Here is a 15,312-nt window from a genome sequence, read left to right on the forward strand (position 1 = left end):
TGTCCAGCCTGGCCTGGAACACTCCCAGGGATGGGGCATCCATCTGGGCAACCTGTTGCTGTGGGAACTCACTAGCTTTGGTCCAGCATCTCCCTCTCAGATTCCAGCCTGCTGTGTGCCAGCAATGTGGGGAGGAAGCAGCACACACCTCCTTCACCCAGGCTTCAAAGATGGCTTTGCTGCTATCAGGGTGTGAACTGACAGTGCCTGCAGGTGATGTGGTGCATGTTAAAGCTGCTGGTGTGGGCATCTCTAGTGCTCTGGTGTGGCAGCCTCCCTAGGGAAAAGGGAGCTGGAACCAAAGTGGTTTAAGGTGGTAAAAAAATCTGCATTTGCAGCGCCCGGCGTTGTTCGGGAAAGCTGCTGGAAAGGGCATGGGGGAGAGCCAGGCACAAAAGCACGGGTTAACATGGTTAGTTTTTAAATGTCCTTGGTTAAAAGCTTGGAAAAAGGGACCTTTAAGAAGAAGGGGAGAAAAAAAAAAAAAGAAAAAGGAACTTTTAAGATGACGTGTCTTGAATGAGCCTGGCTCAGTAATGCTCTGATTGCGTCTGATCCAAAACATTTCATGCGGAAGAAAGCAAAAATAGGCCAAGTCAGAGAGGATCATTCAGCTGGGTGAGGAGGGCTGGGCGGGGAGATCAGCTCTGTTTGGTGCCTGGAAGCCCTCAGGAAGTCACTCCTGTGTGCCATGAGCTCGGTCTTCAGTTTTGGGTAGTCACAGTGGGGACAGAGGTAGGGCATTTGCAGGATTCTTCCCACTTTTCCAGGGTGCTCATCCCACCAGAGCTTCCCAGATAGACGAGACGGAGTGGAGCCATATCTGCATTCTGAGTCCTCTTAAAATCCCAAAAGTGCTTGGCCCAAATACCTTTGCTTTTGGGGTTTTCTTTTCTTGTTGTGGTTCTTTTTTTCTTTTTTTTTCCCTCCTGAATAGTGACAAAATAAATTGTATTTCCTTGTCAGCTCTTCTGCAGGAAGGTGGCAGGGAGACAGTAATTGCTCCTCACGGCACTGGGAGTGAGCTGTAACAAAATTACAGTTGGGGAACGTGCGGCTCTCGATCACGGTGAAATTGAGGCCTTTTTAAAATAGAAACTGAAAAAAACCCCCAAAATGGGCAGGTATTGCTTAAAATAAGGAAAAGTAAGGCTCAAGTCCCTCGTGCCCTTGGTGGTGATTATTGGTGCTCCTGGAGTCCAGGGGACCGTGTCCTGGTTGAGGTGGTGTCACCTTTGTCATTGCCCCCCTGCCATGGCCAGGCTGATTTCCTTAAGTTTTATTTGTATTCGAGTGGCACAGACAGGAGCGGTTTCTCCCCACAACAAAGCCTGGGGGAAGCATTCTTCAAACCCTGGTGGGTGGAAAGGGGTCTGGACATGTTGGCGATGTGGGAGAGAGCTGGTGGAGGAGGGTGATACCTTGAGAAATGGTGAAGAGATTCTGGTCCTGCTTAGCTGGGCTGGGGGGAAAATGATGCACTTCCACATGGTCCACTGCCCTGGCTTCATCCCCAAACCATCCGTCAGAGGGAACAGTCTCCCTGATTCCTGAGGTGCCAACCCCAAGAAGAGAAGCCTCCAACCCTCTGCCCTCCAGCTTTGCACGTCCACCCTCTTGGGTGCTGCCTCAGTTTCCCTGCTCCTGGCTGCCCCTGCCCATCGGATGCCGTGCCTCTGTCCCCTTGCAGGGCTGCTGGTGCGGGAGGTGCAGATCGAGGTGTCCCGGCAGCAGGTGGAGGAGCTGTTTGGCCTGGAGGATTACTGGTGCCAGTGCGTGGCCTGGAGCTCGGCGGGCACCACCAAGAGCCGCCGGGCCTACGTCCGCATCGCCTGTAAGTGCTGGCACTGATGCCCCAGGGCTGAGCTTTTATGTCTTTCAGATTCTGTGCTGCTTTAGTCTGTGGGTCTGGGCCTCGTATTATGGGATGGTGAGCTCTCTGCACAGAGCAGGGAGACAAAACAATTCCTTCTCCAGCTGGGGACCAAGGACAAATGATCCAAATCTCAGGCCCAAGAGCACAGACAATGTGGGCTGAGGAGAGAAAAACAAGCAGGATGGGACTGCATGGGGTGGAGCTGGAATTGGACAATGAACTCCAATATGCAAATGGAGCAGAACTTACAAAAGTGAGAGACCCCGCGACTGAGTGTGCATTTTGTGACCATTTTGGTTCATCTTGGGTGCAGCCCTGGCTGGGCTCTTGTGCTGCCCAAGGTGGATCCATTGAAGCCTTTTAATAAATTCCTGCTTTATTCTTTAGCTCTGTCTGGCCTCTGTTCCAGGTCAGCCTTCACAAGGCATCACTCCCATCTCCAAAGGCTCGCTCCTTCTCCACTTTCTGATCAGTTTGGGATGACCCATCCTTGCTGGATGACTCTGTTTTTCTCTCCCCACCCCAGCTGTAGCTTTGTTTCTGAGAGTCACCGTCCCCACCTGCCGGGGCGGTGGCACTACCAGGGTTAATGCCGCAGTGCCCAGCAGCGTGCTCAGCGCTTCCCAGGGTTTTATTATCCTTAATAACCCAACGGACGGCACCTTGCACGCTCAGCGGCTCCGCGTCCTCCGCATCCCTGCTGTCACACGTCACTGCCCTGGCTGCTGTCCGGGGCTGTCAGCCTGATCAAAGGCGAGTTAGTCAGGCTGGGCCCGCCTGAATTTGCTCCATGAGCAAATGAGATGATGGCAGAGCTCCAGGAGGACAGCCAGGCTTCCCCAGTCCCAAATGGAGTTTGGTGTTAGAGGGGTAATAATCCAACAGGTTCTCCAAAACAGAGTGATGGATCAGCTATGCTGCTGAAGGGTTATGCTGGCAAAACCACAGGCTCAGTGAACCATAGAATCACAGAAAGTTTTGGGGTGGAAGGGACCTTAAAACTCACCTCATTCCAACCCCATGCCATGGGGAGTGACACCCTCCTCTAGACCAGCTTGCTCCAAACCCCCTCGAGCCTGGCATTAAACACTTCCATGATGGTTTTTCGGAGCAGAGGGTTCAGGAGCCACATGGAGAGGTCTGGGAGCTGTAGCAGAGGATTGCAGCACCATCTAGTGATGCTCCTGCTCCTTCCCAGGCTCTGGAGCAGGACTCTGCTGTGTCTCCCACATCCCGAGGGCCTCTGCTGGAAGGGATGAAGAAACGGTGCATAAGCTCAAGTTAACCCTAAAAGGACAAGACAGGATGGGGTATAAGCTTGCAAGCACACAAAGGAGGAAATGTATCATCCACCATGTGCTGCCCCAAATCCATCCTGGAAATCATGGTTCTTCAGCTCCTTCCTCCCAGAGCATGTTTTGCCCTGACTGTCTGTGCCAGAGGGACTTCCTGACTTCAGGGTGCTTGGTGCTGAGGTGCTCAAAGTTTTGGAGGCTGCCCTGTTCCTGCTGCAGGCTGGTAACCCCTGGCTTCTCCTTCCCCTCCCAGACCTACGGAAGAACTTTGATCAGGAGCCCCTGGGCAAGGAGGTCCCGCTGGAGCATGAGGTGCTGCTGCAGTGCCGCCCGCCCGAGGGGGTCCCACAGGCTGAGGTGAGTGGCTCCTGAAGGAATGCACGGTGGGGTACCCCATCCCATCCCACCCCATCCCATCCTGGATGATCTCCTGTCAGCTCTCATTCAGAGCAATGGTTTATTTTGGGCAGCACACTTCTCCCACACTTCCTGAGGTGCCTCAGAGGGAAGATCTGACAAGGAGGCACCCAGGGAGTTGTCTGGATGGGAGCAGTCACCAGTGGGAGCTGAGGGCTGGGAAAATCAGTCTGGATGGGTTTTCCTACCATGGCAGTGGAGCTTTCCTTGCCTGCAGCTCCGTCAGCTGCTGGGAGCTGTGTGTTGGAGGGAGCCACAGTGTCTCATCCTTGGCTAAAACACCAGTAACATGCCCCAGTCAGGCCTGGTTTGGCCCAGTTCTCAGGAGAAATAAAGCCAGTGAGAGGCAAGGTTGTCCAATCAGTGGTTAAAGTGCTGGGGACATCTTTGGTCTTGGTGATGGCTTAATCCCCATCCCTTCCTTTCCCGCCAGGTGGAGTGGCTGAGGAATGAGGATGTCATCGATCCCAGCCAGGACACCAACTTCCTGATCACCATCGATCACAACCTCATCATCAAGCAGGCCCGGCTGCTGGACACTGCTAATTACACCTGCATGGCCAAGAACATCGTGGCCAAGCGCCGGAGCACCACGGCCGCTGTCATCGTCTACGGTACCGGCCCGTGCTCCGGGAAAGGGGACCTTTGGTGCTGGCTGTGTCCCCAAGCCAAGAGGGATTATGGGCACTTCCTGGGAGTGGTAGGAGTGAACCAATGGTAGGGCATGGTGTTAGGTGCTAACCAATATCTGCAGAACAGGAGCCTCTCATGGCTTCCACAGGCAGGAAGGAGAGGTTTGGGGTGGAGGGGTGAAGGTGTTTACGAGCATTCTCGGCTGGGTAGGAGGGTGGATGGATCCGGATTGCTCTGACTCTCAAAGCAGCTGGAAAGCTGTATTTGGCTGAACTTTGCTATGAAACCAAAGATCTCCTCAGGGCCAGACGCAAAAATATTTGCCAAACGGAAAAAGGACCACAGCAGTCTTGAGCACCTTGGGCAAGGGGTGGTGGCACGAGAGGGAGTTTTGTGGTTTGCTGTTCATGAGGCCGAGCTGTAACAAGGGGTCACAGAAGGTGTAAGAACTCGAGGCTTGGCTGATGGATTGGGCTCCAGAGCTGACTCTGCCCATCTCCTCTGCAGTGAATGGTGGCTGGTCCACCTGGTCCGAGTGGTCTCCGTGCAACAACCGCTGTGGCCGGGGCTGGCAGAAGCGCACCCGGACCTGCACCAACCCCGCGCCCCTCAACGGCGGCTCCTTCTGCGACGGGCAGCCCTTCCAGAAAATCACCTGCACCACCCTCTGCCCAGGTGAGGAGGGTTTGGAAACTGCCCATACCCCAGGCTGTGGTTGGGATTGTTCAGCCTGGACAAGAGAAGGCTCTGAGGTGACCTAATTGCAGCCCTCCAGTACCTCATGGGAGCCTACAGGAAACATGGAGAGAGATTATTTACAGGGGCCTGGAGTGGCAACACAACAGAGAATGGCTTCATACAGACAGAAGGCAGGATTAGATGGGATACTGGGAAGAAATTTTTCCCTGTGAGGGTGAAGGCCCTGGCATGGGTTGCCCAGAGAAGCTGTGGCTGCCCCTGGATCCCTGGCAGTGCCCAAGGCCGGGCTGAATCAGGCTTGGAGCACCCAGGTGTAGTGGAAGGTGCCACTGCCCATGGCAGGGGGTTGGAACAAGCTGGTCTTGAGGAGCAGTGGGATAGCACTCCCCAAAGTGGGAAGGTTTTACTGACGCTGCCGTGTCGGGTGCCCGCAGTGGACGGCGCGTGGACGGAGTGGAGCAAGTGGTCGGCGTGCAGCACCGAGTGCACCCACTGGCGCAGCCGCGAGTGCGCGGCCCCCGCGCCCCGCAACGGCGGCAAGGACTGCAGCGGGGTGCTGCTGGACTCCAAAAACTGCACCGACGGCCTCTGCCTGCACAGTGAGTACCCAGGAGGGTGGCCACGGGCACGGGGACGTGCCACAGGAGATGCCGCTCTGGCATTTGGCCATGCCTTGTTGGCTGTGCCGCCGAGCTGATGGAGCGGCCGCCGCGACCCGAGTTTTAAGTGTTGTCTTTAAAAAGGTGTTTTCAAGCAGATTCACCCCTTCCAGAGTTATTTCTTACCTGGAGGAAGAGATATTGGGGATTTGGGGGGATCTAAATGTGCCGCTGGCATTGAGGCCCCTGTCCCGCCCCGCCCCTGTAGGTTTGGGGTCTCTGCTGAAATAAAGCTGGTTGTGGGTAGACAGGGCAACAGGAGGGGTTTCTCAGCCACACCATGAAAACACCTTCCCTGCATCACAGCTGGGAGTCCTGGAGGTGTGCTTTTGAGGAAATAAATCCATTATGGTGGTCATGGTGCTGCTATCTGTGGGCGGGCATGCTGAAGGCAGCCAATGCTGCCACCTGCTGCTGTGTGACACCGCTGTCCCCTTTACTGCCTGGGCACGGGGATGTCCTTGTCACCCTGCTTCTACCTGGGTTTTGGAATACCCCAGGGAATGATGTTGATCTCCCACACCCCCACCCCGGGCTGGCTTACCTCCCACTTTCTGTTTCATCTCATCCCCATCATCACCTTCACCTTTTTCTTTTCTAACTTTGTTTTTCCTAACAGATAAAAGAATTCTAAACGAGCCCAAAAGCCACCGTAAGTGCTCATTTCATGGCCATTTTTTTTTTTTTGTTTGTTCCTGTGGTTTTGTTCTGTTGAATCCATGGCAGGGATTCCCTGGCAGCTGGCTGAGGAAAGGGTGGGAAGATGGAACAACTAAAGCCCACTCCAAAAGTCCTGTGGGCTCCTCAGGGTTGTCTCTGTTAGGATCTGAGAGTTGCTCACAGCTTCATGTACCTGAGCTGCACAAACCTAACTTTTCTGTGACTCTTGGTGCTCAGGTGAAGTTTGCACAAGCTGTGGCCAGGTGTCCTCCAAAGCTCTGAGGGCTTCACCTCCATCTCATTCTCTGGCATTGCTCTTGACTTCCTGCTCTTAGAGAGCACTTTCCATCCTCTTGCCAGCCTTTCCAGCAGGGCCAGGGCATGTCCTTCCACCCATGCCTGAGTCAGTGGTGGGACTGGGGAACGATGGTGGGTCTTGACTTGCTTTTCTGCTGCCCCTTTTTTCACCTCAGTATCTTTAATCCCTCTCAGTGCTGGAGGCCACGGGCGATGTGGCCCTGTACGCCGGGCTGGTGGTGGCCATTTTCGTCTTCATCGTGATCCTCATGGCCGTGGGGGTGGTGGTGTACCGGAGGAGACGCCGGGATTTCGACACGGACATCACGGACTCCTCGGCTGCTCTGACCGGAGGGTTCCACCCTGTCAACTTCAAGACGTCCCGGCATGGTAAGAGCCATGGAGGTCCTCACCAGCCTTGGGTCTAGCAGAAAGAAAGACACGGGAGAGGGTGGATCCTCACTGGGCTCCCAGTCCCGTTTTCCCGAGGGAATTGCTGATTTTTGAAGGCTGAAGGCTCTGTGGAAGTGGTCAGGTGTTGATGGCGGGAATCAGGGCAGCTTGGTCTGGTGCCCCATGGCAGGGGTTTGGAATGAGATGGTTTTGAAGGTCCCATCCAACCCCAACCATTCTGGGATGTCTTCCACTCAAGCAGTACTTCTCCATGCCCTTGTTTGCACTGCTGTCTTCATCCCACCTGTGTTTGCTGCCCCTGCAGACAACCCTCAGCTGCTGCACCCGTCCATGCAGCCGGACCTGACGGCCAGCGCGGGCGTGTACCGCGGCCCCATGTACGCCCTGCAGGACTCCTCCGACAAGATCCCCATGACCAACTCCCCCCTGCTGGACCCCCTGCCCAGCCTCAAGATCAAGGTCTACAACTCCTCCACCACCTCCTCCTCCTCGCCGGGGCTGCACGACGGCACGGACCTGCTGGGGGGTGTCCCCGCCACCGGCACCTACCCGGGGGACACCGCCAGGGACGGCCACTTCGCCAACGTGCGGAGCAAAGGCCTGGGCTCCCAGCACCTCCTCAGCCTGCCCCGGGAGCATGGCTACAGCGCCAGCGGCACATTTGGCTACCTGGGGGGAAGGCTCACCATGCCAGGCACAGGTAAGCCGCAGGCTGAGATTGTGTGGCTGCTGAACCATCATCTTGTCCCTGCGCGAGCGGCCCTTTGCTATCCCAAACGTGGCTCAGGGAAGGAAGGCAGAAAGCCATTCCCAAGCCAGACATCCCAGGCTAGAGGTTACAGCCTCCTTGGGCTTGCCTTGGTCTTTCCCTGCCATTGATCCAGGGCCAGCGCCTTGCAAAAAAACCCAAAGATTAGGATTTTCCTTCCTAGTGAAGAAAAAACATTGGCCCGGCTCATCCCTGCAAGCAGTGCAGCCATGGGACAGCCCAGGGAAGCTGTGGCTGCCCCATCCCCAGAAGTGTGAAAGGCTGAGATGGCTCGGAGAAGTCTGGCACAGTGGAAGGTGTCCCTGCCCAAGGCCGGGGTGCTGGAACTGGGTGATCTTCAAGGTCCCTTCCAACCCAAAGCATTCCATGATTCTGTGATCTGGAGGTGTTCCTCTCTGTGCTGCCCTGGCTCCCTGCTCTTCTTGTGCTCTCTGGCTGGGGTGGAGAGTGGTTTCTCCCTCATTCCCCCTTCTGCCTGTGACTGACACTTGTGTGTGCCATTCCAGGGGTGAGCCTGCTGGTGCCCCACGGGGCCATCCCCCAGGGGAAGTTCTACGAGATGTACCTGGTGCTCAACAAGGCTGAGACCGCCCTGTAAGTCACCCCGCTGGCCACCCACTCCTCGTTGGCCACCACGGAGTTCCCTGTCCAACCTCTGTCCCCTGTCCCTCCCCAGGCTGCCCTCTGAGGGCACACAGACAGTGCTGAGCCCTGCAGTGACCTGTGGGCCCACGGGCCTGCTCCTGTGCCGCCCCGTCGTCCTGACCATTCCCCACTGCGCCGACGTCAGCTCCTCGGACTGGATCTACCAGCTGAAAACACAGTCCCACCAGGGAAACTGGGAGGTGAGGGGGCACCCCAGGCCCCGCAGCCAGCAGAGACCCTGGGGGGCACAGCCCCTTGGATGACAGGCTGACCCTCCCATCTTGATGTCTGTGTAGGAAGTTGTGACCCTGGACGAGGAGACCCTCAACACTCCCTGCTACTGCCAGCTGGAAGCCAAGTCCTGCCACGTTTTGCTGGACCAGCTTGGCACCTATGTCTTTGTGGGGGAGTCCTACTCCAGGTCAGCCATCAAGAGGCTCCAGCTGGCCATCTTTGCCCCCACCGTCTGCACCTCCCTGGAGTACAGCCTCAAGGTCTACTGCTTGGAGGACACGCCAGATGCTCTGAAGGTAAATATCCCCTTCCCAAAGCTGTTGGTGCTGGCAGCAGGATGCTGCCTGGTGCCTCTCTGGATGGCCTGGCCCTGGGGAGCAGACAACCTGATGCAACTGCCTGCAAAGTGACCACAGTGAAATAATGAGGTGTAATAATGAAATAATGAGGTGTTTACTGCTTTGCCTGTCCTTCCTCGTCCTCTGCCAAGGAAACAGGGAGGGTGCTGTGTAGCTCCTCTGCTGGGACCCCTCCTGCAGGCATTACACAGGAGGTTTGGCTGCTGATGGGCAGGTTTTTTATAGATCCTGCATGGATCCGTGTCTCTGCCTGCCCTGGAATGGTTTTATGGCATAGATAACATTCAGTGCTTCACAGGAAGCTGGAGTTCGGATGCTTTGGCTACCTGGACCCAGCAGTGCTGGGCTGTTTGATTCCCTGTGACTTGTCCAGTGGATCCCGTTGGGATTGATATGGTGCCTCTAGGTGGGGATGTAGGCAGGGCTCTGGCTCCTGGCTTGTCTTTTTCTCCTAAAAGCTGCTGCTGTGATGAAGGGACGGTGTTAAAAGCAGATAGAGTGGCACCCTTCAAGGGCGTGCCTGACCCTTGTGTTGGGGCTTTGTGTTCTCCAAGGAGTATGGAGGCATTTATGGATGCTCACATTAGGAAATTCAAGTTTTAGGTGAGGCTGGTGTATGAGATGGGCTGGCAAGTTCTGTTGGGGTGGCAAAACCTATTCTCCACGGGCTTGAGGCTGCTGCTGGCTATTCTTGGCAATTCCTCTCCCCACTCCACCCTGGCTTTGAGCGTGGAGGTGGGCAGAGAAGCAGCCCCTGCCCTTCTCCTGCGTCTCACCCTGCCTGTCCTGGTGCCCACAGGAGGTGCTGGAGCTGGAGAGGACACTGGGAGGGTACCTGCTGGAGGAGCCCAAGCCCCTGCCCTTCAAGGACAGCTACCACAACCTGCGCCTCTCCATCCACGACATCCCCCACGCGCTGTGGAGGAGCAAACTGCTGGCCAAGTACCAGGTGAGGGGCTGACGTGGGGGCAGCTGGGCTTGCAAACTGGGAGCACCATCTCCAGCCAGGCACCACAGGGCGGTGGTGCTGAGTTGTCTCCCAAAGGGAGAGAGGAGGAAGGGGAGCGGTTTTCTGCACTTTTTGGTGGGATGCTCTCTCTGAGGTCCTGCTGCCCCACCTCATGCCTCATGGGGGTGGCTGGAGGAGGTGGGAGCTGCTGGAGCTGCTGGAGTCTTGGCTGAGCCCCTGCCTTGGTGGCCCACAGGAAATCCCCTTCTATCACATCTGGAGCGGCAGCCAGCGAGCGCTGCACTGCACCTTCACGCTGGAGAGGTACAGCCAGGCCTCCACCGAGCTCACCTGCAAGATCTGCGTCCGGCAGGTGGAAGGGGAAGGGCAGATCTTCCAGCTTCATGTCACGCTGGGAGAGGTGAGCAGAAGGGAGGTGGGGGAACAACTGGGGACACGCTGGGACATTTCAGCAGTGTCTCACCCTGTCCTTCCTCTTCCAGCACGGCAGCTCCTCCGACACCCTCCGCTCCCACCACAGCGGTGCCACCACCTCCAGCACCACCCAGGTGGGACCCTACGCCTTCAAAATCCCCCTCTCCATCCGGCAGAAGATCTGCAACAGCCTGGATGCTCCCAACTCCAGGGGGAACGACTGGAGGCTTCTCGCCCAGAAGCTTTCCATGGACCGGTGGGTCTCCCCAGGCCTTGCTTTCCCTTCCTGTGCCCCCAGCAGGGAGGCTTCACTCTGTGCTCCCTATCAGCTGTAGACATCCAGTGGGGTTGTGTCCAGCTGTTATAGGTCCATCCATAAATGGGGATATAGCTCTGCACAGTTATATCCATCTCTATCCTTGGATATGATTTTAAATTTTAAAAGAGGAGAGGTTTAGATGAGATGTTGGGAAGAAATTCTTCCCCTGGGGGTGGTGAGGCCCTGGCACAGGGTGCCCAGGGAAGCTGTGGCTGCCCTATCCCTGGAAGTGTTCAAATCCAGGTTGGACAGGGCTTGGAGCACCCTGGGATAATGGAAGGTGTCCCTGCCCATGGCAGGGGAGTTGGAACTAGATGATCTTGAAGGTCCCTTCCAACCCAAACCATTCTGGCATCCATCTGTGCCACAGTCCTGCGTCTCCTGTCACTCTGAATGGCCCTTGTTTATCTGGGACAATGGCTGTGCCATTCCCACCTGGTTTCACCCCAGGACCAAAGGGAGAAAGGGTAATTTCAGCAAAGCAAAGCTTACATTGCTTTTGCATGAATACCAGCTCTGTCTAAAAATTGCAGACGGTCTCTCGGGGGCGTTGGCATTTGCGTTACAGCATTTCCATCAAAGTTCACGTTCCAAACAGGTCCAGCATCCGCCCTCCTGCCATCTCCAAAGGGCACCACAGCAGCCCAACCCTCCTCTGCTTCTCCCTTCCAGGTATCTGAACTACTTTGCCACCAAAGCCAGCCCCACCGGGGTGCTCCTGGACTTGTGGGAAGCCGAGCACCAGGACGACGGCGATCTCAACACCCTGGCCAGTGCCTTAGAGGAGATGGGCAAGAGCGAGATGCTGGTGGTCATGGCCACAGAGGGAGACTGCTGATGGTGCTCCCCGTGGCTGGGGGACCAGGAGGACGAACCAGGGGGTGAGGAAGGGTCCTCCCCCGATGGCAGGGGCAGGCACATCCGTCCTGAGCGGGGAGGGGCCGCGGCCGGCGCTTCTCCCGATCACTGTCAGCCTTAGAGACCCATCCTCAGCGTTTACAAGCAATTCAAGTGTTACACAGCATTCCTCCTCCTCCTCCTCACGGCACGGGGAGGAATTAGGGCTTCTCAAATCGGGATGGGGGCTTTCCTTTTTCCTTCTTCTTTTTGGGTTCCCTTCCTCCTCCTTTAATAGCATTTCTGCGTTGAAGAGATGAATACAATCCAGGCTTAACTTCTGTCAAAGGCTTCAGGCAGCTTAACGAGGCAAATAGGAAAGAAAAAAAGGAAAAAAAAAAGTTTCTTAGGAAACGCAAATAATTTATTATCCAGATCTTTGGATGTGTCCTTTTTTTTAAAAAAAAAAGAAAGAAAAAAAAGACAGATTTATAAATCTTTTTTTTGTTGTTGTTGGTGTGTGAGAGCAAGAGCGTTGCTGTGGTCAGGGTGGCGGAGAGAGAGATTTCAATGGACACACTTTTGTAGGGAAAAGCGTGTGATCCAAGTTGAGAAAAACGTGTTTACATGTCCTGGGACCCCCAGGGAGTCTGGAGGGTGAAGTGCCTCTCCACCCCTCTGGTTCAGGGCCAGCTCAGACCCTTCCCAAGGCTTTTGTCCTTGCAAACTCCTTTTCCCTGGCAGTGGGAATGATGGGTCCCGCTCCATCTGCAAGGAGGGATGAGGGATGCTGCCCTGTATTTAGGGTTCAGGGTGGGGAGAGTGCATCCAGATATGGGTATTTTTAATGAATTCTTCCCTGGCATGGTTTGGGGGAGCTTTTTAGGATGACTACGCCTTCATTTACCTAACTTCAGTACAAACCAAAGATTTCAGTCCTGCGCCAACCTCCGGACTCGAGGCTAAACGGGGGAGGTTGTAAACCCAGCAGGATTTTGCAGTGAGCACCCCAAACCTGGGCTTGGGAGTCAGAGGGAGGTGATGAGTGGGTGTGGAGGGGTCAGGGGAGAGCAGGGGCTGGCGGGCTGGGATGTGGCCACTTCAAACTGCCTCCACTTCAGCTCCCTGCCCTCCTGCCTGGATTTTGATGCAGTATTTCAGCACAGATTCAGGGAGGGATACTCTGGTATTCCCAAGCTGCCAACCAGGCTGAGCATTTTCACATGAGGGACAGCAGCGTGAGCAGTGCTCAGGTTTCCATCCCTCACTGCAGCTCCTGTTTTTCCCTGGAATAGGCTTTTGTAACGATGGAGAAGCTGTGGGGTGAGTGGAAAGTAATCAAAGTGGTAGGCAGGAATGAGGTTCCTCACACAGATACGGTGTCTTTATGAAGGTTAAAAATTTAGGTTGCCTGCAGGTAGAAATAGTTACTCACTGAGTGCTGTATCTTAGAAGCTTGTCTGTTAAAAAAAAAAAAAAAAATAGGAAGGGGATGGTAAGCTCAGGATTAGACTAGGTCACATGGCCAGGCTGTGGATTCTTCATCAGTGGAAGTATTAGGAGCATGTCCTGCTCTGGGCTGCAGAGCCCTGGATCTGTGTCGTGGAGTGCCTGTGTCATCCCACAAAGTGCTGGGCACAGGAGCACACTCGGGGAGCCTGGAGAGCGTCAGCTGCACAGGGCTGCTCGGGAGGAGCTTTCAGTATTGCTGGGACATGATAGGATTCCTGTGGGCAGCTCCTGAGGCGCTGCTGGAAAGCACTGAGCTGCTCCCTGCTGTGTCTCGGGGTCCCTGGGGTTCCCTTCTTGCTGAGTTTTGAAGGCTGTGGGAGAAAAGGGATCTTTTCCCCTTCTGCTGGCTGGGAAAACTGCTGCTGGGCGAGCTCCTGTGTCACATAGGAAGAGGCTTATCCGTCCTTTGGGTTGCATCTGACCATTTCCGAGACCCTCTGAGCTAAGGAAGAAAAAGCAAATTTGGAGAGCAATAAAGACTCGATGGATCCATCCAGCTGCCCGTGGTCTCGAGGGCTCCTTTCTGGGTTCCACGGGGTTCTCGGAGGGATGAGATGCTCTTTCAGGTCACCTCAGAATCTCTCTCGCTCCCATTCTCTGGTTTATGGATCACTGTGCTGGGATGTGCGTCTGTCCATCCGTCCCTCTGTCCTGCCCGCGGGTGCCTCTCTCCATCCCCCCCCATCTCTGCTCAGCTCCCCCTTCCTTTGGGCAGGCAGCAGCCACCTGGCTTGGCTGAAGTGCATCTTTGGGGAGATTCTCCCCGTTTTTCTGACCAGGGAACCTGCAGCAGGAGCATGGCAGGGGGGATGCAGGGTTTGCCTCCCATCTCCCGTGGGTGCCAGCTGCCAGGAGCCTTCCACACCTCCCAGGGGTTTCTCCAGCCAGGCATTTTGGCCAAGGCAGCCCTGTGGTCTGGCAGTGTCCATCTCTTGCTCCAAAATGTGTTTCCATATTTATATGTCCAGGGGATGGGCCTGGTGGCGTCCTCTAAACCCGCATCTGTTCATTCTGTAAACTAAAGAACTGTAAATAAAGTTTAGCATTCCTATTGTAACAAATTAATTTTTATGCAATAAATTATATTTCCTAGTCTAATAAAAAAAAAAAAAAAAAAGGAAACAATCTGCTCGCTCTCCTCTCCTGTTCATCACTCACTGGTTCCTGCTGCGTTTGGCATCTGCAGGGATGGGGGTCCCTGTGAGATCCCTCCAACCTGCTTTGGGCTCCACTGCTGCAGGCGTGCCAGCAGGAGGATGTTGCTGTCGGGGTCCCTGATGGAAGTGAGCTGGAGATTGATTGATGATTTGTTTTGGGCGCTTCCAAGGCAGGAGATGAGGGGTACAGCTGTGGCTCGTGGGCTAATCAACCCCCTCAAGCAGTTAATTCCCATCCCTGAGGGGTATCCTACAGAAAGCAATGCCCCTTCCAGGACTGGGGGGATAATTTGGGAGGGGGCTGCAGCTGCAGGTGGGGCATCCCTGTCCTCCAGCATCCCAGCTAGCTTCCTCCCCTGCCTGGGGGTTACTGCTGTTTCCCCATCTGACCCGGACCATGAAGTTACCCCTAGGTGGTGACAGGAGACTTTGACAAGTGGAAGCTCTGCTCAGGTCACCCCAGAGCCCAGCCAGGCTGCTGCCCAGAGAAGAGTAAAGATGAGATTTTGGATGTCATTAAGTCTCGGGGTCTGGGTGTCAGGATGACCCCAAGAGTGTAGAAGTCCTCGTTTCCCAGCCCTGCAGCCAAAGAAGGAGTCTGAGTGCACAGGGTCGGCTTCTCAAGGTTGTTTATTTTCCCTTCTCTAGAACATTCTCTCTCTGCCCTGCTGAGCTCTGTCCAGCAGCTCGGCCATGGCATTCTGTCTGCCCTCAGGGCAGTGTTCACATTTTATACCAAAAACTCCGTGTGCCGTGGTTACAATAATGTGCCAATGTCTGTCATTGATGTTGGGCAGTGTGTCTGTGCCTTAAACCAACAGAAAAGTGTCACCAGCACAGCAAGACATGGAGGGCAAGGAGAAGGAGAAGAAGCCCAGGACACGCCCAAATCCCTCCATCTTGTTCCCTTGAACCCCATTCTAAAAAGCCCCAAAATTCTACTTTTTCACCCTGTGTTAATTCAGCTACCACACTACTCAAACCCTTGTGGCTTGTAATTCCTCACACAGAGTTGGCAGCTTTTTCCACAAGCTAAAATCAAAGCCACAGGTGGTTTTGACTTCGTGCCAAGGTCTCTGAGCCCCCTGCCAGGTCTGGAGCCAGCCAGGGCAGCCAGAGGGATGTCCTGGGTTCCCAGAATTAAGA

General features: G+C 55.1%; 1 protein-coding gene across 1 annotated transcript in view; it reads left to right on the plus strand.

The window, feature by feature from the left end:
• The window catches only part of UNC5B (unc-5 netrin receptor B), a 54,424-nt gene extending 40,315 nt beyond the window's left edge, over window positions 1-14,109 (plus strand). Inside the window, exons 4-18 of the mRNA XM_053948495.1 lie at window positions 1,691-1,834; window positions 3,425-3,528; window positions 4,022-4,202; window positions 4,729-4,896; window positions 5,355-5,519; window positions 6,199-6,231; window positions 6,732-6,926; window positions 7,255-7,650; window positions 8,226-8,313; window positions 8,396-8,564; window positions 8,661-8,894; window positions 9,757-9,906; window positions 10,163-10,327; window positions 10,410-10,597; window positions 11,333-14,109. Coding sequence (XP_053804470.1) covers window positions 1,691-1,834; window positions 3,425-3,528; window positions 4,022-4,202; window positions 4,729-4,896; window positions 5,355-5,519; window positions 6,199-6,231; window positions 6,732-6,926; window positions 7,255-7,650; window positions 8,226-8,313; window positions 8,396-8,564; window positions 8,661-8,894; window positions 9,757-9,906; window positions 10,163-10,327; window positions 10,410-10,597; window positions 11,333-11,498 — 2,546 coding nt within the window. The 3' untranslated portion in view covers window positions 11,499-14,109. The remainder of the gene's footprint in view (window positions 1-1,690; window positions 1,835-3,424; window positions 3,529-4,021; window positions 4,203-4,728; window positions 4,897-5,354; window positions 5,520-6,198; window positions 6,232-6,731; window positions 6,927-7,254; window positions 7,651-8,225; window positions 8,314-8,395; window positions 8,565-8,660; window positions 8,895-9,756; window positions 9,907-10,162; window positions 10,328-10,409; window positions 10,598-11,332) is intronic.
• Window positions 14,110-15,312: the final 1,203 nt, after the last annotated feature.

Source organism: Vidua chalybeata, chromosome 8 (genome assembly GCF_026979565.1).
Source record: "Vidua chalybeata isolate OUT-0048 chromosome 8, bVidCha1 merged haplotype, whole genome shotgun sequence".
Classification (NCBI taxonomy): Eukaryota; Metazoa; Chordata; class Aves; order Passeriformes; family Viduidae; genus Vidua; species Vidua chalybeata.